General features: G+C 41.8%; 1 protein-coding gene and 2 pseudogenes across 1 annotated transcript; 2 read left to right on the top strand and 1 right to left on the bottom strand.

Annotated features, from left to right (window-relative positions):
- The first annotated feature begins 6,217 nt into the window (after positions 1–6,217).
- LOC121784313 lies at positions 6,218–7,267 on the top strand (annotated as a pseudogene).
- Positions 7,268–11,214: 3,947 nt separating this feature from the next.
- LOC121783198 (trafficking protein particle complex subunit 3-like) lies at positions 11,215–14,672 on the top strand. Its single transcript, XM_042181191.1, has 5 exons — positions 11,215–11,375; positions 11,506–11,603; positions 11,733–11,832; positions 13,651–13,833; positions 14,363–14,672. The coding sequence occupies exons 1-5, from the start codon at positions 11,319–11,321 to the stop codon at positions 14,483–14,485; spliced, it is 561 nt and encodes a 186-aa protein (XP_042037125.1). The 5' UTR covers positions 11,215–11,318; the 3' UTR covers positions 14,486–14,672.
- Positions 14,673–15,519: 847 nt separating this feature from the next.
- LOC121784312 lies at positions 15,520–25,020 on the bottom strand (annotated as a pseudogene).
- Between the last annotated feature and the right edge of the window lie 275 nt (positions 25,021–25,295).

The raw sequence follows: 25,295 nt of genomic DNA, 5'->3' as shown, positions 1-25,295 counted from the left end.
TTGGCATTTGTTCTACGTTTAAGAATGGTTCTACGTTTAAGAATGGTTCTATCTTGATCATAATCCTTATATATATATATATAATATATGATACAAATGATCACAAAATAAGCAATTGCAAATGAAATATGTAAATATGCAAAATGATGTATTTCTTTGGGTTAGAGATGTCACAAACCTTTTTGTGGTGTGGACTTCATCCAATTCTCTAATTCATTTTTTATCGGACATATGGTCCATATCGGGCTAATCAGCTCCGTATTACCGAATCAGAAAATCACTATTGGTACTCGAGCAATTCATATTCTATTTTTTTGGACGTCCCAGTTATAAATAACATATTTCTTTTCTCTTTTTTATCTTCTCACATGTTTTATTTTCTATTCATTTCTCTATTTTATTTTCTCTTAATTTACCCTCTTTTCATTAAACTTTTTAAATATGATTTTTTCTTAAATTTTATGTAAAATTTATAGCTTTCGGACTGAGTGAGTACTACAATTTTTACTAAGTTACACATTTATTCATATCATCATTATATAAGTTGTTGATTTACTATATTTTTGGGATCAATTGACATCAGAATGTTTACTTTTATTTTTTTGGGATCAATTCACTTCAGAATATTTTTGGTGATCCGCGTTCGTTTTTAAATGTCCAATATCGAACTATGTGCTGAAATTATATCTTTTACCAAAATAAAATACTACTAATTAAATAGTTGAGAGTTTAATTGAAGGCTCAATTATTGAGTATCAAAATGTAAAATCTCCTTGCATTTCCTATTATGAATTTTTTTTTGCTAATATCGTTTTATTGGTTAAGATTCATATTAAGAATTTACTAATATTTAAACTCAACCATATTTAAAATTCAAATAGGAACAAAATAGTCACACTAAGTATTTTATGTTACTCCCTCCGTCCCTTAAATTTTGTCACACTTTGACCGGACACGTGTTGAAATGTAATGAAAAGTGAGTTGAGAGCGGGTCCTACTTTTATATACTCTCTTCGTCACAAGTTACTTGAGTCATATTCCATTTTGGATTGTCCAAAGTTACTTGAGTCATTTCTCTTTTTAGCTAAAAACAAAACATCAAATCTCACATACTTTATTATTTCTTTTACTTTAATCTCTTCTCTACTTTCTTAAATTCTGTGGCGAAAAGAAACGCCTCAAGTAACGTGCGACGGAGGGAGTATTAGTTTTATCATAAAATGTGAGTTGAAATGAGTTAGTGGAATATGAGGTCCACTGCCAAAAATAGTAAAAAGTAAAATATGATAAATTTTGTGGGACGGACGAAAATGGAAAAATGTGATAAAATTTAAAGGACGGATGCTATTAGCATCCGCAGTGAAATCGCTTAGAGCATTAGCAGTGGGGCGCCCTAAGGCGTGCCCTACGGCGCGCCACGTCATCAGTTTTATCCTCCTACCCCCCACCTGCAGTGGGGCGCCCTAAAGCGCGCCCTATGCATTTTCTTTTATTTAAATATTTAAATAACTACAAAATTGGGAAAAAACTCCATTTCATTTATAAAAATTAATACATTTATAAAAATTAATGTTCATATGCTTATGAGTTAGTCAAGAGTAGAGTCACATTATTAGTAATGTAATTGGATTTAAAATTAGGAAAATTCATGTTATAAAAATTACATACATTTTATAAAAATTATTTTTTATCACATTTTCATCTTAATAAATGTATAAAACAATTTAGTTTTCAAGATATCTCAACTACTGTGTGTAGCCCAATAGTTAGGATTATTGCCTTCCAAGCAATAGACCCGGGTTCGAACCCTGGGAAACGCATTTTTAAAGTAAAATGCGTGCCATCATCCACCGCGCCCACAATGGCGTGAACCCATCGTCCGTGCTATACGCCGCGGACGATGTATCGGGTGTGGGCTTTGGGCGCGCCCAAGGACGATGGACGCCATTGGGCGTGCCATCGGGTGCCCCATTGTGGGTGCCCTTAGTGCTTGACGTTGACATCGAATGGGGGAACCAACCCTATTCGCCCCTTTTGTAAGTGAGTTTTATTTGATGACAGTTTGAAATTATATTTTTTAAAAGAAATAGGAAATATTATTTAAATCCAATTCAAAATTAAAGTTATATATCCGTTTCCCTACGGATTTATTCACAAATTTTTTATCCTACAATACTTCCCAAACTTTTATAATTATTTATTTAATCCATAAATTTTTTTTCACACTAAAAAACTCTACTTTCACTTCTCCAAAACACTTCATTTTTCATTGAGCACTAGTATGACATCCGATGGCAACAATTCCGACAAAGAATTAGATGATTTAATTGAGTTATTGTATATGGAGCGTCTTAGAAATTACCATGCCAACATTCCCCTTCCTCCTGCACCAAGAACCCGACGATACATCCATCATGATCGAGATGAAGCCGCCGAAAGGCTCATTCATGATTATCTTGTCAAGCGACTACTGTGGGGAGAGGACGTCTTCCAACGCTGATTCCGTATGCGCCGAGAGTTATTTGTGCGTCGTAAATACTTTGGCGGCTCGTGATGAATACTTCAATCAACGACTAGACACTCTCGTTTGACCGGGTCTTATGACATCGCAGAAGTGTGTGTTAGCACTCCGACAATTTTCCACAAGGTTAACTTCAGATATCATCGACGAGTACTTACACGTTTCCTAGTCCAGTGGGTTAACTTCAAATATCTTCCAATAAAAGAAAATACAAGTGTGACTCATGAATAGATAAGTGAGGAATTATAGATCGTGGGTGTTATTTCTTAAGTAAGGAATGAGGTAAAAAATGATGTTTGTACTAAGGTTTAAGGAATAAGGTTATGGATGCCCTAATATTTTTCGATGAAACTTGTATAAACTTCTATACTCCTATATGATTATTTTTCTATTTCGATCTTATCATTATTATATTATAAATATACAATTTACTTATCTTACTACAAAACATTTTGTTAGTTGCATGTTAAATAATTGTTTGTAATAAATTATTACTATTACTTCCTAAGTGGAAAAAAGCTTTAAAAGTAGAAAATATAGTATTTTTTTAATTTAAAAAAGGATTATAAATATAAGAAAAGCTATTATGTTGGTAGTAATAAAAAATAACTAAATCTTAATGCAAAACTAAATACTCAATTATAGTGAGGTCAGTTTTAGATAACACGAAAACCATTTTTATACTGTTTTAATTCATACAAATACGAAAGTCATTTTAAGATCGTTTTAGTTCATACAATTTTAGAACATCCACGACAGTTATCCATTAACCATCCATTCCTTTCAATATTCATGGGCCACCGCGTTTACCACATCTCTTGTTCAAGAGACATCACCATCTACCGGCAACCATTCATCTCTTAACCATCCACTCCCTTCACTATTCATTGGTCCCACTATTTTGTTTCTTCTATTTAAAATTTCAATTAGTAAAAAAATCCATTAATAAAACTTTGCTAAAAAACTAGAAATTGCATTGCAAAATCATAATATTAATTAAAATTACATAATTAAAAATTACTCCCCCGCGGTGTCGACGACAAGTTCGGGTTTAGGTCCTCTTTTGTTGGAGGGCCGCAACAACCTGATCATGCGCAAATTTTTGTTGCGTTATATGACTAGTGTCGGCCTTTGTGGCGTTCACCAAATATTTGTACAAAATATCCGGATTAGGCGGGGGAGGAGCTTGAGGGTCCCCTCAGCTTGATCATCCACCCGCACTGGAACTTAAATCTCTTGTATCGGATCCAGCGAAATGGATTGCGACCTCATCCTCGCCAGTCTCGGGTTGGGTGGAGTGGTCGCCACCACTTGACGAGTAGTGGCCACTCGACGTGTGCTTTGTCCATTTGGATCTCGAGTCCGAGCAGGACTGGGTACCACTTGCCCACTCATCGAGCATCCGAACCCTATTTCAAGTATTGAAATACTTGAAGGTCCTCCTGCCGGTGTCTTGTTGGTAGATCATCATGGCCGAAGTCATAATGTCGGCTTCGCTCATTCTGCTACCGCACCGCCTTCTAACATTGATGAAGATGTCGTTGAACCTTTTTCTGGGCTCACTCGGCTAAAATGATTTCGACGCATCTTCAAATTGCGGCAGAGATATCCTTCCAACCGCATATGATTGTAGGTTTCAGTCACCCGATCACAAGAAACCTTCCGATTTTACAATTGGATATTTCGAAATGGCAAGCAACTGTTCGAACCATTTTTCGTCTCTTTCGCGAAGTAGGGATGCTGGACACAGAGATGCCCAAGGTTTCATGAACTAATGGTTAACCATGAAACCGGAACCGCCGATTACGGTTTGAAACCGCAACCACGATAAAAAAAAAAGTAGAACTGGAACCGTGGGTTTTAAGGACGCGCACCGATTACGGTTTGGAAAAAATGGATACGGAACAATATAGGAACCGCCTATTTCGAATCGTAAAATTATTGGTTCCGAACCACAATACTGTGAAAACAACCGAAAAAATGAAAATTTAAATTTTAGGGACCATTCTTAAACGTAGAACCATTCTTAAACGTAGAACAAATGCCAAACGGAGGTCGTTAGATCTTTTAATCCAATGGTGTTGATTTGCACAGCAACTTCCCATTACAACCAAAACTATTATTAATGGGTGAATGCAGAGAAGTGAAAAAATAAAGCATGCATGAACTCTTCTTCGTTTCATTCATTCTTCCATCAACATGTGAGTTTTTTCACATGTTGAGTCCGGAATGTCGTGAAAACATAGTCTAATATGTATGATTTTTAATCTTGACCGTCATTTTTTCCTCATCCAATGAATAAAATATGTAGAGTTCTAGGTTCTACACTTAAGAATGGTTCTATCTTTAACGCAACCATATATATATATATATATATATATATATATATATATATTTTATGTACATTTATATTTATTCATTACATATACTATAATTTAAACTCTACTTAATAAATACTCCTCACTCCTAATATTATATACAGAGTATTTCATTATTAGTTTATATTTAAATATAATCAGATTTATTCAGTTCATATTTTTAATTACATACAATAGGAATAGCGTTACATCTACAATACAATAATAGCTGAAACAACCGAAATAAGAGTTAAAGAATACCAACCGGCTTGTTATACATTGAAGCTACTAAGGACTATGTACCAAGAATGGCATAAATTCTTGGCAAATTGTGGTGCCAAGTTCTTTTCTTTAATTATGTAAAGCCTTAGATACATATATAGGCCTGCATTGTTGAGGCTGGAAATGTGCCCAAATTAATTCTTTCCAATTTGTTGATTTTTAAAATTTCCTCATAACAAATTTACTGATAAAGTTAAAAAATGAAAATTTTCTGGATTCAGAAAGAGGGTCAAATTTCCTTCTATACCCTCCTAAATTCATTTCCCCCCAATTACGCAAAATTAGTGAGGGCATTTTGGGCGTTCAGTAGTGAAAACCCTGAGCATTAATTCACAAACCAGAACGCCAAAAGTGCTGGTTACAGTTCAATTTTGAAACCGACAGTTCCGAATCATAACCGTCGGTTTTGGAGCTTGTCTAGACTGACATGGTCATTTGAAGCTTGTTTCTGAGACCGGGCAATGTCTTCTCGAATTGGAAACAACGACGACGTCGAGCCATATGGTGTCGACCTGTATAGCTCCCCCATACTGATGTTTGCCAAATAAGGTTGGTAGACATCTTTGTAAGTGTTGGAATAAGGAAATTAATTAATTGGAGAACAAGAAGGCAAGAGATGAAGATATGACAAGAATAAAGAAGGAAATCAATGAAGATTATGGGAAATCAAATAAAAAGGATATTAGTATAATTAGAATATATTTTCCATGTTTAGCTAGAATTAGAGTCTATATATAGTTGTGTAACCATGGAGAGAATAGAACCCAAGCATAATCACAATGTAGTCTTTACAGTTTTCCGTCTTTTACTTTCTGCAATAGGCTTTTATTTTCCGCATTTTACTTTTCAACATAGTATCAGAGCAGGTTCGATCACATAGATCGATCACTGTCTCTAAAGCAAAAATAACCAAAAAAAAAACCAAAACCCTATCAGAAAAACATCAAAGGAGGTGGAGGCTTCTGCGATTAGCAACGAGAAGTTCTTCACCAACAAAGTGACGACATAGCAAGACACGACGGAAACGGCGTCACAAGCAGCGGCAGCGACCGCCCCTATGGCTGGCGGCGGCACCGTAAACGATGGTAGCGCTTGGCTGGACGGAGACAACGATGTTGATTTCTCCGCGGTTGAATTTTGAACAGCCCCCGGCGGCGCCAAAGCTGAATTTGAGGAGTCTGTTGCACATGCTTTGTTTGATTTGGAAAACACCAACCAAGACATTAAGAGTGAATTGAAAGACCTCTATATCAACTCTGCAGTGCAAATTGATGTTGCTGGAGGTAAGAAGGCTGTTGTGATCCATGCTCCCTACAGACTGAGGAAAGCTTTCCGCAAGGTGCACCCAAAGCTTGTTAGAGAGCTTGAGAAGAAATTCAGTGGAAAGGATGTCATTTTTTGTTGCTACCAGGAGGATAGTACGCCCCCCCCCCAAGAAGGGCTCTGCTGTCCAAAGGCCTCGATCCCGTAAACTCACTTCAGTCCACGAAGCTGTGCTTGAAGATGTTGTGTACCCTGCTGAGATTGTTAGAAAACGTATCAGATACAGACTTGATGGATCAAAGATCATGAAGGTGTTCTTGGATCCTAAGTCAAGGAATGATACTGAGAATAAGCTGGAAACTTTTGCTGGGGTTTACAGGAAGCTTTCTGGAAAAGATGTTGTCTTTGAATTCCCCACAGTGGAGCGTAAGAAGACAAAGCAGCCGAAGAATTGTCCGGCAGAGGGGGAGAGGTTAGCCCCAACCGGATAATTATTCGAGATGATTGGAGTAGCGCCTATGCCAGAGAAGAGAATATAGCTTCAGGCAGAAATGGTCCGGAGAAGAAGAAGCAACCGAGAAAGGATAATCTACCGCCGAAGAGGTGGCAGCCGTAAGAGGTTGTGAACTCACGTTATAATGGATGAAGCGTTTGGCTGAGGGGAGATATAACCACTGCCAAACGATTCAATCTCCGAATCAAGGAGAAACTTGCTGAGGACGAAGGCAGAGCAGCCAACGTATACGCGGCGAGGGGGAGAGAACTAATGCCGCCACACAGCCGCTGTGAAGAGTTGGTGGGAATGGGATGTCGTCGAGAGGACGTTGAGAACCCATTGCCATAAGATGATGTTAAAGGAACAACCGCGGGAAAAGCTAAAGCCAATAAGAGAAGATGATGCCTTCTTAAACTAAATGGGAGAAGATAGTGTCGCCACACAGAGATGGGGGACGCACAATGGCCGCGAAGCATCGGCTGTTGAGAATTAAAAATTAGATTGAAGGAGTGACTAGAGAATTCTCACCATCGAGAAATGAGCAGACTTCGGATGGACGATTAAAAGTATTGTCAGAAAAGAATGACATATAGAGCAGAGACTCCATATAGTTCGGCGTTACTCGTCAGAGGTGGCATGTTTGGAGTGTATGTCACCGAGAAAAGACCCATGAAGAAACATAAAGGAGGCTGATGGTTTCACGTCTTCATTGTTAGGGTCTCCAAAAAGGAGAAATAAATTTGGGCCTAATGGTTATTAGGCTCAAGAAATAAAAGAAATGAATGGGCTCATAGTTTGAGCTGGAATGGACCGAGAATGGTCTGAATTGGCTCCTAGATACGAGCAAAAACTGTCTAGATTAGCTCCTCGACAAGAGTCAAAAATGTCTGAAATAGCTCCTCGACAAGAGTCAAAACTCTCTGAATTAGCTCCTCGACAAGAGTCAAAACTGTCTAAGATGGCTCCTAGATATGAGTTAAAGCTATCTAAGATGGCTCCTGGATACGAGCTAAAACTATCTAAGATAGCTCCTAAATATGAGTAAAAACTGTTTAGACAAGCTCCTGGACACGAGTTAAAACTGTCTAGATTGGCTCCTTGACACGAGTTAAAACTGTCAACAAAAATTGAAGAGCTCCTTGATAAGAGCCTAAACTTTCAATGAAGAAAAATTGAAGAACTCCTTGAAACGAGTTTAAACTTTAAATGATGAATGAAGAGCTCCTTGAAACGAGTCTAAACTTTCAATAACTTTTTGATACGAGTATAAATTATCAATGATGAATTGAAGAAGCTCTATGATACGAGCATAAACTATCAATGAAAATTGAAGAACTCTTAAATACGAGTATAAACTATATATCAAACTAAAGATCGTGCAAGTTAAGTGCCGAAAAAGTCGACACTCAACTTGAGGGGGAGTGTTGGAATAAGGAAATTAATTAATTGGAGAACAAGAAGGCAAGAGATGAAGATATGGCAAGAATAAAGAAGGAAGTCAATGAAGATTGTGGAAAATCAAATAAAAAGGATATTAGTATAATTAGAATATATTTTCCATGTTTAGCTAGAATTAGAGTCTATATATAGTTGTGTAACCATGGAGAGAATAGAACCCAAGCATAATCACAATGTAGTCTTTACAGTTTTCCGTCTTTTACTTTCTGCAATAGGCTTTTATTTTCCGCATTTTACTTTTAAATAGTAAGGGCTCAGCAAGTTTTGGATGTTGGGCGTCGTTCAGCCTTGGGTACCTGGAGCCGGATAATTTGGTGACAGCGCATTCCATAAATTCCAGCCATATGGTAGGTGGTGGTTATCAGCCATATTTCCACAATTGATAATGTAAATTTGGAGAGAAAAATGTGTGAGAGATTAAAATATGTGAAGAGTTTGATGTGTTTTTTTATGAATACAGTATTTATACATGATTTTGGAATGACTTGGACTATAAAAAAAATGAATAATTGATAAAAAAAATTGTAATAAATGATTATACCTAGAGCAGTGGAAAAAAATTATTGAATTTAATTTGTTCTGATTTAAAAAACAATAAATAAATAATCAACGGATATAAACGACGCTCACTCTCAAGGCGGCGAACGGGTGTCACCGCATAACACGGGCACATGGCGGGGGCGCATGTCCCGCCTTCTCGGTCCCCACCTCGCCTGTGCAGGCAACACAATTGGACCGGTCACCCACAACAAAGTTCCACATTCGTCTCATCACGGCGGGATTGAACGGAGCTCCGATCGAGCCACCGTTGCAAGTACTCTTATGCACCTTGTATTCGTATGAACTAAAACGAGCTCAAAGTGTTTTGATTTCTGTTTGTTTAGCTTATATATACGAGCATCCACAAGGACTTCCCACAACCGAGCAATAGGCTAGCCAACGCTCTAGCCAAACGAATAAATTCCCAAATACTGAATAAAATTGGAGACGAATACGGAGAAAGCGCAAATTTTAATTTCATAATTAAAAAAACATAGTACAATAAAAAAATCCAACTCAAAGCTTGAACACGCGACCATCCCCGTCTCACTCGTCAGATTACTCTTGGCCATCCCCGGCGGCATCGACATTTCCAGCAGCATCCCAGCGGTATCACGGCAGCGGGCTCGTCGTTGTTGAGGTCTCTTATCCCCAAAGAGCACCTCATCTCATCGATGAAGCTCTCCAGATATTTCTTGTATTTGGGGTCCCTTGCCGAGTTCCAATTTTCTATGACGTCGAACAAGTTCTTTGTCGCTTGGATACGAACGATGCCGGTGAGAGCCTCACTGGGAGCTATAGATTGGACTTCAGACTGCCCGCTCAAAGCTCCACTAGACATCCGCATTGCCGATTTTTGCCAACCGGGCGATGACGGTGGGGAACTGGTGGAAGGGACTCTTCAACATTGTCGGCGAGATCGTGGGAATCGGCATTGCTGCTGTAATCGCCGGAGATATTGAGTCTCGTCCGCTTCAGCCAGCTAGCCTCCACCTCGGTACAGAACTTGGGGGAGTCGATCAGCTGTACATAGGCATCCCAATACTTGAATTGGCTGAACCGTCCGGCCTCAGGGAACTGGCGGTACGACAACTCCTTCACATCGTCTAAGTTCATGCCGCTAGTCATCATGCGGGTGTTGTTCTCGTAGATGCCGGCGAATCTGGAGACTTGAGCACGGATCGTCTCCCATTGTTTCCGGAGCTCCTCCGCCTTTTATACTCCGCACCATCTGCCTTAAAGACTTCGTAGCTCGTTAGGATGCGAGCCACATCCCGTCGGTGTTCTGATTATTCGACCAAACGGGGTCATTGACTTCCAAACTGTCCTCCGTCCCTCAAAGTCGTCCCCTTCCTCTCCCGCCTGCGACGACTCACCGGCAACCCCTTTGCTCCTGTTCTTCCTCCACCCCATATCATCCCCCCTTCCCCGCCACCCTACCGGCGGCGCCCTCACAGTGGGCTGAGGAGGTTCTTCTCTCATCGGAGAAATACCAAACTCCTGCAGTGAGAAACTGTCGATGCCGGTGTACTGAGTATCCGGTGGAGTAGGGTCCTACGAACCACCGGTCAAGTGATCCAAACTGGGCCGATAGACATTGTCCCCAAACGGCGATTGGGGGACCCCCGATCTATTGCCTCCGACAACACCGGGCATGCCACCCATTATCCCGACCATGCCCCCCATCCCACCGGGTATCCCTCCCATCATCTCGATCATCCCGGGCATACCGCCGCCCATCGTGGGCATCCTGCCCATACTGGGCATCACGGCCATCCACGTTTACATCCCGTAGTACCCGGGATATCTGTCCATGCCCATCCCACCCATCACGGGCATCCCGCCCATTCCGCTAGGGTTCCCCCATCCACCCATCCCGGACATCCCCCCGCCCGTTCCACCGGCGTTTCCCCCGCCTCCACTGGGAAAGACGATGGAGTTTGTGATTTGCCAGTGATGGGAGAGTCAACATCACGATCCATTATTTTCTATAGAAATGATAGTGGGGGATACTCGTTAATACAAGTGGTGTGAATGAAATGAAGTACAACGAGCCCTATATAGAGTCAAAATAAAAAATTAAAATAAATTCAATTTCGGCGGACGCCGATCGCTCGCCGTACAATAGGTGGCGAGCGATCGGCGTCCCGCCGATATCTGCAGACAACAGCTCGTCGGCCTCCCTCTCGTCCGTCGCGATCGCATAACACAACGGACGTCCGCGACGGACTTTCCGCTAGCCGATGGGACGTCCGTGCGTACCTCCGCTATTGTGGATGCTCTAACGAGAATACATTTTGCAAAGGAGAGCAATGCGAAAACGGTGAATCTGTTCACATTCTCTTCGAAGATCTGACCGTTGAGAAATCATTTCACAAATCCCTTCCGATCTCTCTCTCTCATGGCTCCCGCTGCTCCCAAGTCCGGTGATGTGATTTTCGCCAGTGTAGATCGCGTTGTAAGTGTTAATAGAAAGTCATTGCTGTTTTCCTTTTCCTATTTCTCCTGGATACTTTAGTTTATCCAATTTGTTTAATTTTTTGTTTTGTTCCATTTATGGCGATTGACTGCGAACTCGAATTCTGTAGAACGCGGAGCTCTTTACTCTCACATACGGTGCTATCGTGCGCCAATTGATTACCGATCTCGAGGAGGTGGAGGAGGTTAACAAGCAGCTCGATCAAATGTAGTAAATGATTTATAACTCTCTTCTTTTCACTGTTTTTAGTCCAATTATCTCTAAGCAATTGATGATTTTTCGTAATTATATTGTGTTACAGCTGAATTTTTCAGTACTTGAGTTGTTCCATCTCAGGGGTTATAATATTGGGGTCCGTCTGGTTGATGAATTCCTCGCCAAATCAAGCGTGTCAATGTGTGTCGATTTCAGGGAAACAGCTGATGTGATTGCTAAGGTCTTATCATCTATTCTCTTCTCCATACAGTTTTTGTGCTACTGAATTGATGGAATCTGTCTTACCTATGAAGTTAGGGCTTACATCTATGGTTTATCTTAATTATTCTATTAACATTACTTAAGTATATTTTAAGAATCGAAATTGGAACTTGTGCTGTTTGGGGACATGATATCTCTGATGGATTAAGCGCTTGCAATGCTCTCTTGTTTGAACCTATGAGGAATTGGTGCCAATCAATTAGTGAGAATATTTCGATGCTGAGATTGAAGTGTAGTAAGAAGAAGCGCCACATGCACAAAGGGGATTAAGTGTTTTAATGTGGAAAAATGTTCAGCATATCAAGTAAAAACCATAGTGTAGCACTTTCTCAAACAATCTTCACTCTAAGTACTAGCTTCTGCAAATGATATGCATTTACTTAAACTGCAAAATATAAAACTCATGCAACGAAGTAGCATCTGCGATGAATCCAATGATGTAAAACTATAGAGTTGTCACCAAGTAGGGACCAAAATGTATAAAATCATATTTTGGAGTCAGGTATCTTCAAATTTTCTTTCATAAAGGCAACATCTTTATGAAATGCCCCAAAGGCAGTGTCTCTCTTCCACAAATGATATGACTGGACTTTAAAAACATAAAAATCGAGCCATGGGAAACGTAACGTGCCCAGATTTGTTCTTTCTTGGACAATAAAAGAAAGAATTAATTGAGGAATTCACCCAAAGAATGAATCCAAACACAAAAATAGGCGGAGTAAATAAAGAATGAAGAATGGGTTAGGAATAGGAGACCTCATTGGGAAAGGACCTTGCCTCTACCGAAGAGACGCAACCCTCGGAAACTGTCACCAATGCAACCTCTTACACGGCTCCGCGACTAGCACACCCACACTAATGTTATACCTTTACTTTGGCCATTATGCTAACACAACCAAACCCATCGATTTGGAATTCATAGATAAACTTTTCAACCCAAAAAGGTGAGGAAACTCTCAAGGAGAATTTTCATCATTCATACAAGTCTACTAAACATTGCAAATGAAAAGAAAGTATTTATACTTGAGAGAAAGATAAAGTGGAAAAAGGGGATAGGATTTCCGCCTAAAAATGCAAGTCTGCACTCTGCAGGGATCGTTCTGCCCGAACTCAACCAAGTCCGCTGGCCACAGGGTTAGTTGAACGAAGCCCCGCCATCCACAAGGATTGTTCTAACTCAGCTACAATACTGGCCGCGGGGTTGGTTGGACGAAACCCGTGGTCCGCAGGGTCTGTTTTACCCGCTCCATGTGGCCCCATTTCTTCCTCATTTTTCCCTTGTCCTTCTTCCTTGGTCTCCAATCAATCCAAGGGGGGCCTGAGTCAGAGTAGACCTTGATGTCGATCACTCAAGATTGCATCAATAAAGGCCAATGAATCAATCTTCTACTGGCTAAACCCCCAATATGAGACTTCACAAATTAACCCACCCTCTGAGTTATGACTGGTCATTTCCTGAAATTCCATGCAGTTTTGGATTGGGGGCATATATCATTATAGTTAGGTTTATTGAGGAGCAACTGTAAGTGGAATCAATTTGTTGCGAAGCTTTGGGGTGTACATTTTGGCAGAACAAGTGGTACTCTCGTGTGTAACGTCCATCATGTGCTCCTTCAGATTGAACGTCAAATCACTTTTAGATTAAGATATAAGTACCAAAGCTTATCGAAGCTCTCCATGTGAACTCAATGCTAATGTGGTGGTCCCTACATAGAGTTCCAGTTGTTTATGTATTTGTGTGATTTTTTCTGTTCTTAATGTTTTCATTCATCTACAGGTTGGATTCAAAATGTTCCTAGGTGTCACTGCATCTGTCACTAACTGGGATGCAGAAGGAACAACCTGTAGTCTCATTTTGGAAGATAATCCTTTGGTAGACTTTGTTGAGCTGCCTGATACCTGTCAAGGTCTTCACTACTGCAATATTTTAAGTGGAGTTGTCAGAGGGGCTCTTGAGATGGTGAGCATTCTATTCTCTGCTATCCATCGTAAACCAAATGTTCTCTTCTGAGGTTGTTTTGCATGCATCTTTGTCATTTCAGCATCTGACACTTTATTTTTTTTGTATGAGCTCCGTCCTCTTGAAATATGACTAATATTGGCTATCCTTATTTTCAAATAAAAAATCTGAACTTTTTTAGAATTATTGGGAAAAGATCAACAAGTTGTGAGCTTATAAGCAATTAATTCTCTATGAAAGCTCAGAGTAGCACTTCCTGAAGTATTTAAGCAACTAAGATTGATTAGGGCAAAGGAAGTAGAAGAGGTTGGTTCAGCGGACAAGATGATCAACGAAATATGCTCCTTTCCCATTTTCGTTTCGCTCTCTGGGTTCCCTTTCCTTTTCTCTTGCGTTATTAATATCGTACTTTGTTGATGGGTTTTGTTTACATGAAGTAACAACAGTTTGTCATATTAATACACTCATGACCAGAATCTTTCAAGTACTACGACATAGTTTCAATTATCATCTCTGTTCTTTTGTTTAGGTCTCAATGAAAACCGAGGTCACATGGCTGCGCGACATGCTTAGAGGAGATGATGTATTTGAGTTGCAAGTCAAGCTTCTGAAGCAAGTTCCTGAGGAGTACCCATACAAAGATGATGAGTAACTTGCTTCTTTTGCTGTTATCCTCTGTAACTCCACTCTTCATTTGGATATTTTGCACCTCCTTTTGGCCTAGCTACATTTCTTTGCTAGTAATATCACTTGCAACGACATTGCCCATAGTTAGAAAGAAAAAAGAAAATGGATTCGTTAAATTACTATTGCTTCCTCTTGCAGTTGCAATTGTTGCATATGTGTTTTGTTCGTTTGCAGTTATGTTCTCTCATATGCATTACCAGATATGATATCATGGAATCTAGATTATGATGTTTTCCCAACCTGTTTCAGCTTCGTCTGGTTTATTCACGTATGAATTTAAGACACTTTATTATATAATTACAACAGTTGGAGTGGCAGTGCTCAAGTCTGTCGACATCTCCAAGCAAAGGTAGTTTTTGATTTGTAAGTTTTTAGATTTAATGACTCACAATTCAATCTTCTCCTTCGGATGGCAACTACTATTTCCCCGTGCGCTTGTTGGCATCTGGATACAAATCAATAGAAACTTGGCGGGTGTAGTACAATCCTGATATAAAATAAAATTGAAAGAAATTACACGGAAACATGAAGACTGAAATCTGGAAAATACAGAATCAAAACACAAAACCGTAATACTTAAGCTGGGTTGAGTAAGGCTTTGTTCCGCAAGACGAAATATGTCCTGATAATGCTCTCGATTTGGCATGTCAGATAAAACGGTTAATCTCGAATGTAGCAGCATCGCACACAAATAAGCTTCAACAAACTAAATGAGACAAGGGCATAACTGCGACACTGGAAATAATGAATGAAGTGACTACCCTATTTACATGTGTAGTCTATGTATGGTCGATATATAGGGTGTGATAGGTTTTTATAGAGAAGTCAAATAGAAAACATATGGAATGCAGATGAAGGTAGGCAGTTTATGGAACTGATAAGATAAACATGACTTCATCTGAAGAGATTTGAATTAAAGTATAGCTATCGTTTCTTTAATCCTTTTTCTACACAATTTACATAGTAATCCAGCTCAACTGAAAGGTTGATACATGTAGGTCAACCTAATTTTTTGGAATCGGAGGATGGTTTAAGCAAGGAAAAGTAGGAGATGCGGTTTCCCATAGCCATTAGATCAGAATGGGATCCTTGCTCGACGAGCTTCCCATCCTTGATGACAGCAATGGAGTTGGCCTTGTGTATGGTCGAGAGGCGATGAGCCACCACTATGCACGTCCGGCCAACCATCATCTTCTCCAGCGCCTCCTGCACCAAGCTCTCCGACACGCTATCCAGAGCGCTTGTCGCCTCGTCTAACAGCAGGATGGCCGGGTCCTTGAGGATCGCTCGTGCTAGTGCTATCCTCTGCTTTTGCCCTCCCGACAGTTGCGCCCCTCTCTCTCCACAGTATGTTTCATATCCATCTTTCATTCCACTGTTTTCAAAAACACACATTATTTACATGATGCTAATTAGGTTGAACTTGAGAGAAATACCTTATAAACTCATGTGCATTAGCCATCATTGCAGCCTTTCTGATCTCCGATTCCCTTGCACTCGTCTCCCCATATGCAATGTTCTCGTATATGGTTCCTGCAAACAGAGTTGGCTCCTGGCTCACTAACGCAATGTGCGATCTCAATGCCCTCACATTGTAGTCCCTTATATCCTTATCATCTATCCGCACTGATCCATTCATGGGATCATAGAATCTCTCTATAAGAGATATTATGGTTGATTTCCCCAAACCACTCTGCCCCGCCAATGCAACTGTAGTCCCTGTGCTGATCTTCAGGCTCAGCCCCTTCAAAATCAACTGCTCCGGCCGCGAAGGGTAGGCGAACACCACCTTTTTCAGCTCCACCCGCCCCCTTATACCCTTTCTCACATCATCCTTGTTATACGTGTTGTCCGGCTCTATCTGGCTCTGCCTGTCCAGGATCGCAAACATTGATCCGACTGCGCTGCTGCCTCTGGAGATGTCGTTGGTCATGCTCCCCGCTTCTGCGATTGTGTATGCAGTGAAGAGGAGGGCTAAGAATGCTTGAAACAACTTCTCCGGAGTTATTTCATGTTGTGACAGCAGCTTCCCGCCGTACCAGTAGGCTAAAGCGGTTGAAGTTGCTGCCAGAGAAACTGGGAGGTGCAAAGGCCAACTCCGGCAAACCATCTAGTGTGGCTCTGAAGAGGCAGACGTTCCGTTTCTGGGAGGAGAAGGCAGTTATGGTTCTGTGATTTATAACTGCCTCGCTTGCGAGCTGGCTTTCTTCCTTCTGTGCTGTTTGTGTTTTTTGTGACATGGTCTTGGTGAGGACGCTCCTCGCGTAGAAGCTCCCGATAAGGAGCGGCTGAGCTACCATCATGACGAGGGCGAGCCTCCATGTGAGGACGAGGCCGAGGATGTAGGCGAATGTGGCCCCGAACACGGTCAGAGACTGCAGGGACATACGGTCTCCCACCAGGGACTTGACCAAGTTCACCTCTATTGAGAGGCGCATTGATATGGCCGCGCTCGTGTTCTCGTCCTGATCGAACCATCTGATCTCGAGCGTCAGCAGCATCTCTCGGACCCTCTTGGTGAGTCTCTCTCCCATTATTGCGAAGTTGTAGTGCTGGATGAGGTTTGTGAAGAAGTTGAAGAAGCCTAGGCCTAGGAATATGTAGGAATAGATTCTGGCGTGAGGTGTGAAGTTGGATTTTTCCGGTCTGAAATAGACTGATATGAGTCCTCCCACGCAGTATGCGTTGATGGGTTGGATAGCTCCCGAGCCTATCGCGCCTAGGCACACGAGCAGGGCTCTCCCTCACTCTGGCTCGTTCAGCTTCAGCAGACGCAGCTGTGAAGGAGCAGTGTAGGTTGAGTTTTGTGCATAATCGTCATCGCTGTCATAGGCAGCCTCGTATTGGATTGAGTAAGGCGCGCTCATGGAGAATGGACTGATCGGTTTCATGGACGGAGTTCGTGGGCTCGACACCACGCTTATTGGGCTAGAAGGAATCATTGCTCTCAGATGATTTTTCCCTCTGGGAGTGTAGAATCCTCCATTGTCTCCTGATGCTAATGCTGATAGCTGGAGCTCCACCATGTTAGCGTAGTGGCCACCGTTGATCTGCATGAGCTCATCGTGTGAGCCGAATTCAACGACTCTTCCTGAGTTGAGCACAGTGATGAGGGTAGCCATCCTGATGGTGGAGATACGGTGGGCTACGACGATGGCTGTTCTTCCCTTTGATGCCTGCTTTATGGCCATCTGGACTAATCGCTCCGACTCTGTATCAAGGGCGCTAGTGGCTTCGTCGAGCAGCAATATCTTTGGATTCCTTATCAGCGCTCGTTCTATCGCTATCCGCTGCTTCTGCCCACCTGATAACTGGACTCCAAACTGCCCAACCTACACATTCATAATTCCCACACATTTAGTGGTTAAGTGTAACATAAAAATCTATATAGCTCAGGAAGCATTCTTCTTAATTACTTGTGTTTCGTATGCATCCAGAAGCTTAACGATAAAATCATGTGCGTTTGCAGCCACAGCGGCCTTCTCCACATCCTCCATCAATGCACCTTCCTCGCCAAACAGAATGTTCTCTTTGATCGATGTTGCAAACAGGACTGGCTCTTGGTTCACCAGCCCCATTTGTGATCTGAGCCACTTGAGATGGAGCTTGTTTATTTTGTATCCATCCAGAAGAATCTCGCCTTCCATTGGATCATAGAATCGTTGAAGAAGTAAGATGATGGTGGACTTCCCCGACCCGCTCCCCCCAACTAGGCCCACGGTTCTACCCGTTGGAACCGTGAGGTCTAGCCCTTGCAGGATGGGGCCTCGAAGGGTAGTTGAAATACACCCCTTTGAATTGAATCTCGCCTCTCACGTACGACCGAGCCTTCCCCTTCTTGTCCTCCGTGTCTATGGCTGGCTCGTGGTCTATCATCTCTGTGATACGCGTAGCTGCAGTGATGAAATAGGTCGAGATCGGTAGAGAATGGATAATCTTTTTCATTCATCAAATATCATACATTAGGTACTATTATATAGTGCTAGGATAAGCTATACAAGGAAAACTATTAATTTACATTGATTGACATCTCCTATGTTTGGCAGGGTATAATCTTGCCTATCTCCGTGATCTTCCGGGATTGAGAGCATATTCCTCGTGATCCTCCGAGATCTTCTCTAACACTCCCCCTCAAGTTAAGTAACGAGATTTCCGATACTCAACTTGCACAAATACTTCTCGAAATGATTTCGAGTTCACTGCCTTAGTCAATATGTCCGCGAACTGGTCCTCGGATTTGACATAAGGCATCTCGACTATTTAGTTTCAATATTGTCCTTTATGAAGTGCCTATCAACTTCCACATGTTTAGTACGATCATGTTGAACCGAGTTCTCCGAAATACTTATGGCCGCCTTATTATCGGAGAACAACTTGCATGTTTGAGACGAAAACATCTCTAACTCCCTCATGAGCTTCCGTAGCCACAGTAGTTCAGTCAGTCCACTCTTAATACCACGAAACTCGGCTTCTGCACTAGACAGTGCCACTACCTTTTGTTTTTTGCTTCTCCATGTCACAAGGTTTCCTCCTACAAAGGTAAAATATCCCGCGGTGGACTTCCTATCATTTGGGTTTCCGGCCCAATCATCATCAGTAAATCCATGTATCTGTAGGTGTCTATGCTTCTCAAATAGAAGCCCGTGTTCGACAGTCCCCTTCAAGTAACGAACAATCCGTAGGACTGCCTCCCAGTGCTCTTCTTGGGCTGCGTGCATAAACTGATTTACCACCCCCACAGCATAAGCAATGTCTGGTCTTGTATGCGATAGATAAATCAAGCTCCCGACCAATCATTGGTACTTCCCTTTGTCGGTCTGCTTTGCTCATTCCTTCATCTGCAGTCCATGATTTTGGATCATTGGAGTGTCGGCTGGTCTGCAATCTATCATCCCAACTTCGGCTAGGAAATCCAACACATATTTCTTTTGATTAATAAAAATTCCCTTCCTCGACCTCAGAACTTCTATTCCCAAAAAATACTTTAACGGTCCCAAATCTTTCATCTCGAATTCGCTAAACAGATTTTTCCTTAGTTCGGCCATCTCGTCTGTGTCATCCCCGGTGAGAATCATGTCATCCACGTATATGATTAAGAATGTAATTTTATTTCCCCTCTTCTTGATAAACAGTGTGTGGTCAGAGTTACTCTGCTTATATCTATACTTTTTCATCACCTGTGAACCTTCTAAACCACGCTCTCGGGGACTGTTTTAGCCCATATAACTTCTTCTGCAGCTTACATACTTCTCCTCCTTGAAACTCATCATTGAACCCCGATGGGGGGGTCCATAAACACTGGTTTTGGCAGCTCTCCATGCAGGAAGGCATTCGTCACATCAAACTGATGAAGTGGCCAATCCTTGTTAGCAGCAATCGAGAAAAGTACCCTTACAGTGTTAATTTTTGCCACGGGTGAAAACGTCTCAGCGTAGTCAATGTCATACATCTGGGTGTATCCCTTTGCCACAAGTCTGGTTTTATACCTCTCTATTGTGCCATCTGGCCTCCTTTTGATTGTGAACACCCATCGACACCTAACAGTTCTTCCTCCTTCTGGTAGCTTGTCTTTGATCCAAGTATTGTTTCTCATTAGCGCCTTCATTTCAGTAAGCATAGTCTCCCTCCAATGCTTATGCTTCATTGCTTCCTCGGCCGACTGCGGAAACTCTTATTCTTTGTACAGGGCAACTTCAAACGCTCTTACCATTTTTGCTAGATTTCCTTGCACGAAATTCGCCACTCCGTATCGACTTTTCTTCCCAATCTTCTCGGGTGAATATCTCTTTGGTGGAACTCCTCTTGTGCTTCTGGGGGGAAGAACATACCTCCCAGTGTCACTCAACTGTATTGTCTTCCTCTGATGGTTCTGCACTTATCGGATCAGTAGAAACCGTATGGAGATTCAGTTCAGTAATTACCTCGGATATCGGTGAAGGAAGATCAAAGGGCGGATGAGATGACTCACTTGCCGAGGGCGAGACATGCTTGGTGGTAGTGACCACTGGTTCTGGTGGATCCTCAATCGAAGAGTTTGGAAGTGGCACAACCTAACTTAGATAGTCTACGGAATTACCGGGATCACTCTCCCCCTGACTACTAAGGTGGGTGTGATAAAAGAACTCTGTTTCTAGGAAGTTATGGTTCATGGTGGTGGCAATTTTTCAGGTATGAGGATCAAAGCAGCGGTAGCCCTTTTGGTTTATCCCGTATCCCACAAAGACACATTTGGTAGCACAGGGGGATAACTTGGTTCTTTCGTGTTTGGCGATATAAATGTAGACAGTGCATCCAAAAACTTTGGGTTGAAGGTTCAGGTGTTGAGGAATTTTGGATAAAGAGGATAGGATATCAAGAGGGGTTTTTTTGTTTAGGATTTTTGTGGGTAAGCGATTCATAAGGTAGACCGAGGTGGCTATGGCTTCGGCCCAGAAATGTTGTGGGACTTTAGATTCAATCATTAGGGCTCGGGCAATTTCTAGGATTGTCCTATTTTTTCGTTCGGCTACCCCATTTTGTTCTGGTGTATAAGCACAAGAAGTTTGATGAACCATTCCCTGGTTTGGAAAAAATGAGTCATGGGGCTATTTATGAATTCCCTCCCGTTGTCAGATCGAAGAGTTTTGATTGAGGTATGAAATTGGGTTTGAACCATTTTAAAAAACAAAACAAACTTATCCATAACCTCAGACTTATGCTTCATAAAATAGATCCAAGTCATTCGTGTGCAATCATCAACAAATATAACAAAGTATCAAAAACCATTCCCCCGGCAAAAGGTGCGGGACCCCACACATCAGAGTGAACCAATTAAACATAGATTGCATACGAGTGTTCGAGAGTTTAAACTATTGTCGGTGACTTTTTGCCAAAACACAAGTCTCACAAAAGAAATCAGCAGGAATAGAAAGGTTTGGAAAAAGTAGTTTAAAGTAACCAGGGGAAGGATGTCCTAGTCTTCGGTGCCACAACCAAATTTCTTGTCTCATGGATCCGTGAGCCAGCATCGCACTACCATGTTGAGCTATCTCATCCCCGTAGCCACGTCCAAGTATCCTTTTCGTCCGAATATCCTGTAAATGCAGAAAGTAGGATGGATAAGAAGAGTACAATTCAATTCCTTCGTCACATGACTAATTGACATCAAACACTGAGATAAGGTCGAAACATATAAGCAGTTTTGGAGACATAGTATGGGAGAAATTTCTATAGTGCCCGACCCTTCAGCTGTAATCAATTCCCCACTGGCGGTCTTAATATAGGTCTTAGTGATCTTACTCATGCTAATAAAATCATTTCTGTTTGGGGTCATAATGTCGGTGGCCCCACAGTAAAAAATCCACCCCTTCGTCATATTCGTTCCTTTATTTACATGGAATGCAGTGGAAATTTTTTCTAAGGGAGCAAAAGGGTTATTTGTCACATATTCACATATATTGTGGCTAATGTCTGAATTTTCAGCAAGATAGGGGTCAAAACATAATTTCAAGCAATCTGCCATTTGAAAAACGGGGTAGAATTTCTAATTTCCGAGAGTTTGGGGAGGATTATCTGATTTACGGAAATTACTAGGGTTTGGTTAACCAAACCCAATACCTCCTTTTCCCGTCGGCGCCGTCCCCTCTCATTCGGCGAAGTTGCCGGCTCCCCTGATGTTGCCGCCGCCGGTTGAGGCCTCTGGATTCACCGCCGGTCCATGGCCGGCTGTTCCCCCACGACCTCCGTTCTGATTTCGGGGTTGCTCTTCTTTGGAGATTCCGGCGGCTATTTTCGCCTCCCTTAGTCGCTGCCTCTCCTCCCACCATTCGGGGTACCCTAGCCATTTGAAACACGTCTCGTACGTGTGTTTGGGTTTCTGGCAGCGAATGCACCAAAGCCTGATTTATCCGGTCGGTTTCCCGGTTGGCAGGTAGCTACGGCGGGGCGCGGCGGTCCTCCACTCCGATATGTTGGACGTTGGCTCTGTGCAGCCAATCCACTCCCGATGCCATCCCTAGATGATGTATTCCCGGTATTCACACCGACGGTTTCAGGGGTGGGAAACGACGATGCCGGTGGCATGATGTGACGTCGAGCCGCCTCCGTCTTCACCCACCCATGATGTGACGTCGAGCCGCCTCAGTCTTCACCCACCCACTCCCGATGCCGCCTCCCTCTTGATCGAGTCATACTCCGGGTTCAGCCCGGCCAGGAACATGAATAGTCGTTTCTCATTCGAATGAGTTCTATATTGGTCTACTCCCTTGTCGCAACATGTGATTGGCTGCTTCTGGCAGCGATCAACATTGATCCATAGCCCGTGGATCCTCCGGTAATACGTCTCCAAGTCCATGTTTTCCTGTTTGTTTGTGATTATTTTCTCCTCCAGGTCGTAGATGAGATATTTGTCCGCTTTGTTCTCGAACGTCACAGCAAGGCTATACCACAGTGCCTTGGATGTTTGATGGTGAGCGAAATCGGCGATAATTTCATCCTCAATGTTGTCGATGATCCACGAGAATAACACCAAATCTTCCTCTTCCCAGTCATCATACCCTCTGCTCCCTGGTTCTGGGGGCTCTTTCCGGATGTGTGAGTAGGCGCCTCGGCCGCCTATCTTGACTTTCATAAGTCTCAACCACAACGGGTAGTTTTTTCCGTTGAGTTCGAATGCCACAGTGACATTCTTGCTATTCTTCAATTTTGATGGTTCTGGATCGATTTTGGGTTCCTCTGTATCTGACATTTTTCTGTAGGATTGGTTATTCTGGGTTTTTGGCTGGAAAGGGTCGGGATTGGTATTTCTTCGGCTTTGATGAGATATCTCTGAGCCGACATATAGCCTGCTCTGATGCCATGATGAAATAGGTCGAGATCGGTAGAGAAAGGATAATCTTTTTCATTCGTCAAATATCATACATTAGGTACTATTATATAGTGCTAGGATAAGCTATACAAGGAAAACTATTAATTTACACTGATTGACATCTTCTATGTTTGGCAGGGTATAATCTTGCCTATCTCCGTGATCTTTCGGGATTGAGAGCATATTCCTCGTGATCCTCCGAGATCTTCTCCAACATGCAGATCTCGCCTCTGTTATGGCGGTCAGGTTTGGTAGAGCAGTCAGAATGTTTCTGCAAAGACAGATGATTATCAAGTTTGTTTTATCTGTGTGTAATGGAAATAAAGAGGTGAGTGTGGGAACTAACAATCCTCCCATTAGGACATTGAATCCAACTACGAAGACATCTCCGCCCTTTTCTCATTTCTTCCTGACGAGGATGGAGCCGATCCAAGCTTGAAACCCCCAGTTGATGTATATGACTCTCATGCTCCCCATCATCAGCCCTCTCGCGAACCCATGCTTCACCCCGAGCTCCATTGTCTTTTGTAGGACGCTGCTGAAGTTGTCGAGGGTTTGGTTCTCTGCTACGTATGAGTAGACTTCCTAATGGATGAAATTGCTTGCTCTGCTATGCCCCCAGCCACTGCGTACGACCTTATTCCCTGGATTGCCACATCCATCATCATCTTCCTGAACCCAAGTGCTGGGACTATGAACATTATAATGAACGGTATGGCCGCTAGGGTGAGCTTCCACGAGAGGGAAAAGGCAAAGGCGAGGCAGAAGAAGAGAGAAAATCGGATCCGTGGGGCACTCTACTACTATAATAACGAAAATGTACCCATTTTATTATTTCTTCCATCTATGGGAAAAACGTCACCCACATTGGCGTGTTGTTAAGTAAAAACGGCAACCGTGTTGGCATTTTACCATTTTGTTTTATCTTATGCAAATACAGTATTTATCGTAACACGCTCACTTGGTTGGCGTGTTTAATTAAAAAATGCCATCTACGTCGGCGTGTTTAACACATATATCACGCCCACTTAGTTGGCGTGTTTAATTAAAAAACGACATCTACGTTGCCATTTTTAAGATAAAAACGCCAACCTGGTCGGCGTGTTACCGTTGAACCAGATATCAGTTAGATCTCTCCCAAAATCGCGAACCCCAATCACTTTCTCTCCCCAAATGCGAAAACCCTTCCCAAATGCGAAAAACATTAAGGAAAACCTTGCTCGGGTCGACGCAATCGGCGATTTGAGCGTGAAGATTTCGATTTTGGCTCATTCTTCCAAACATTAGTCATCCTATTCGGTTAGTATATCTACATTTTGACCAATATTTGATGGATTGTTATGATAGTATATATTGTAGTGTAATTAATAGAAATATTTGATGGATTGTTATGATATTATATATTGTAGTATATCTAATTTTTGACCAATATTTGATGGATTGTTATGATAGTCTATATTTGATAAAATTAATATCTAATTTTTCACCAATTTTTGGCTCACTCTACATAATGATGAATGAAAAAATAATACATATTTATTTGGGTTCTACATTATTGCAGATAGTATGACGTGGTATGTCAATTTATATTGGGGTGGAAAGATAATTCCTGAAGCAGTTACTTCATATGATCCTCCTTTTTCAAAAGGATTCATTATATTGGATGAAAGTGTTTCCTACGATAAGCTTGTGGAAACAATTTGTGAAAGGATGAGGATAAACATATTTGAAAATAAAGTTCAAATAATATGGAAACGTACTATATGCGTTGTATCCGAAGTCACGTTTATAGGTACTCTACTAGAAGAAGTATGCATGCCACTAATGTTCAGTGAGAGTATGGCTACAGGAGGTCAAATTGAATTATTTGTTGAGTATTCGGCAATTACTCAAAAAAATAGTTATCATGTCATAAGTTATGATATTGGTA

Source organism: Salvia splendens, chromosome 21 (genome assembly GCF_004379255.2).
Source record: "Salvia splendens isolate huo1 chromosome 21, SspV2, whole genome shotgun sequence".
NCBI lineage: Eukaryota > Viridiplantae > Streptophyta > Magnoliopsida > Lamiales > Lamiaceae > Salvia > Salvia splendens.
This window is presented reverse-complemented; position numbering and strand designations above follow the sequence as displayed.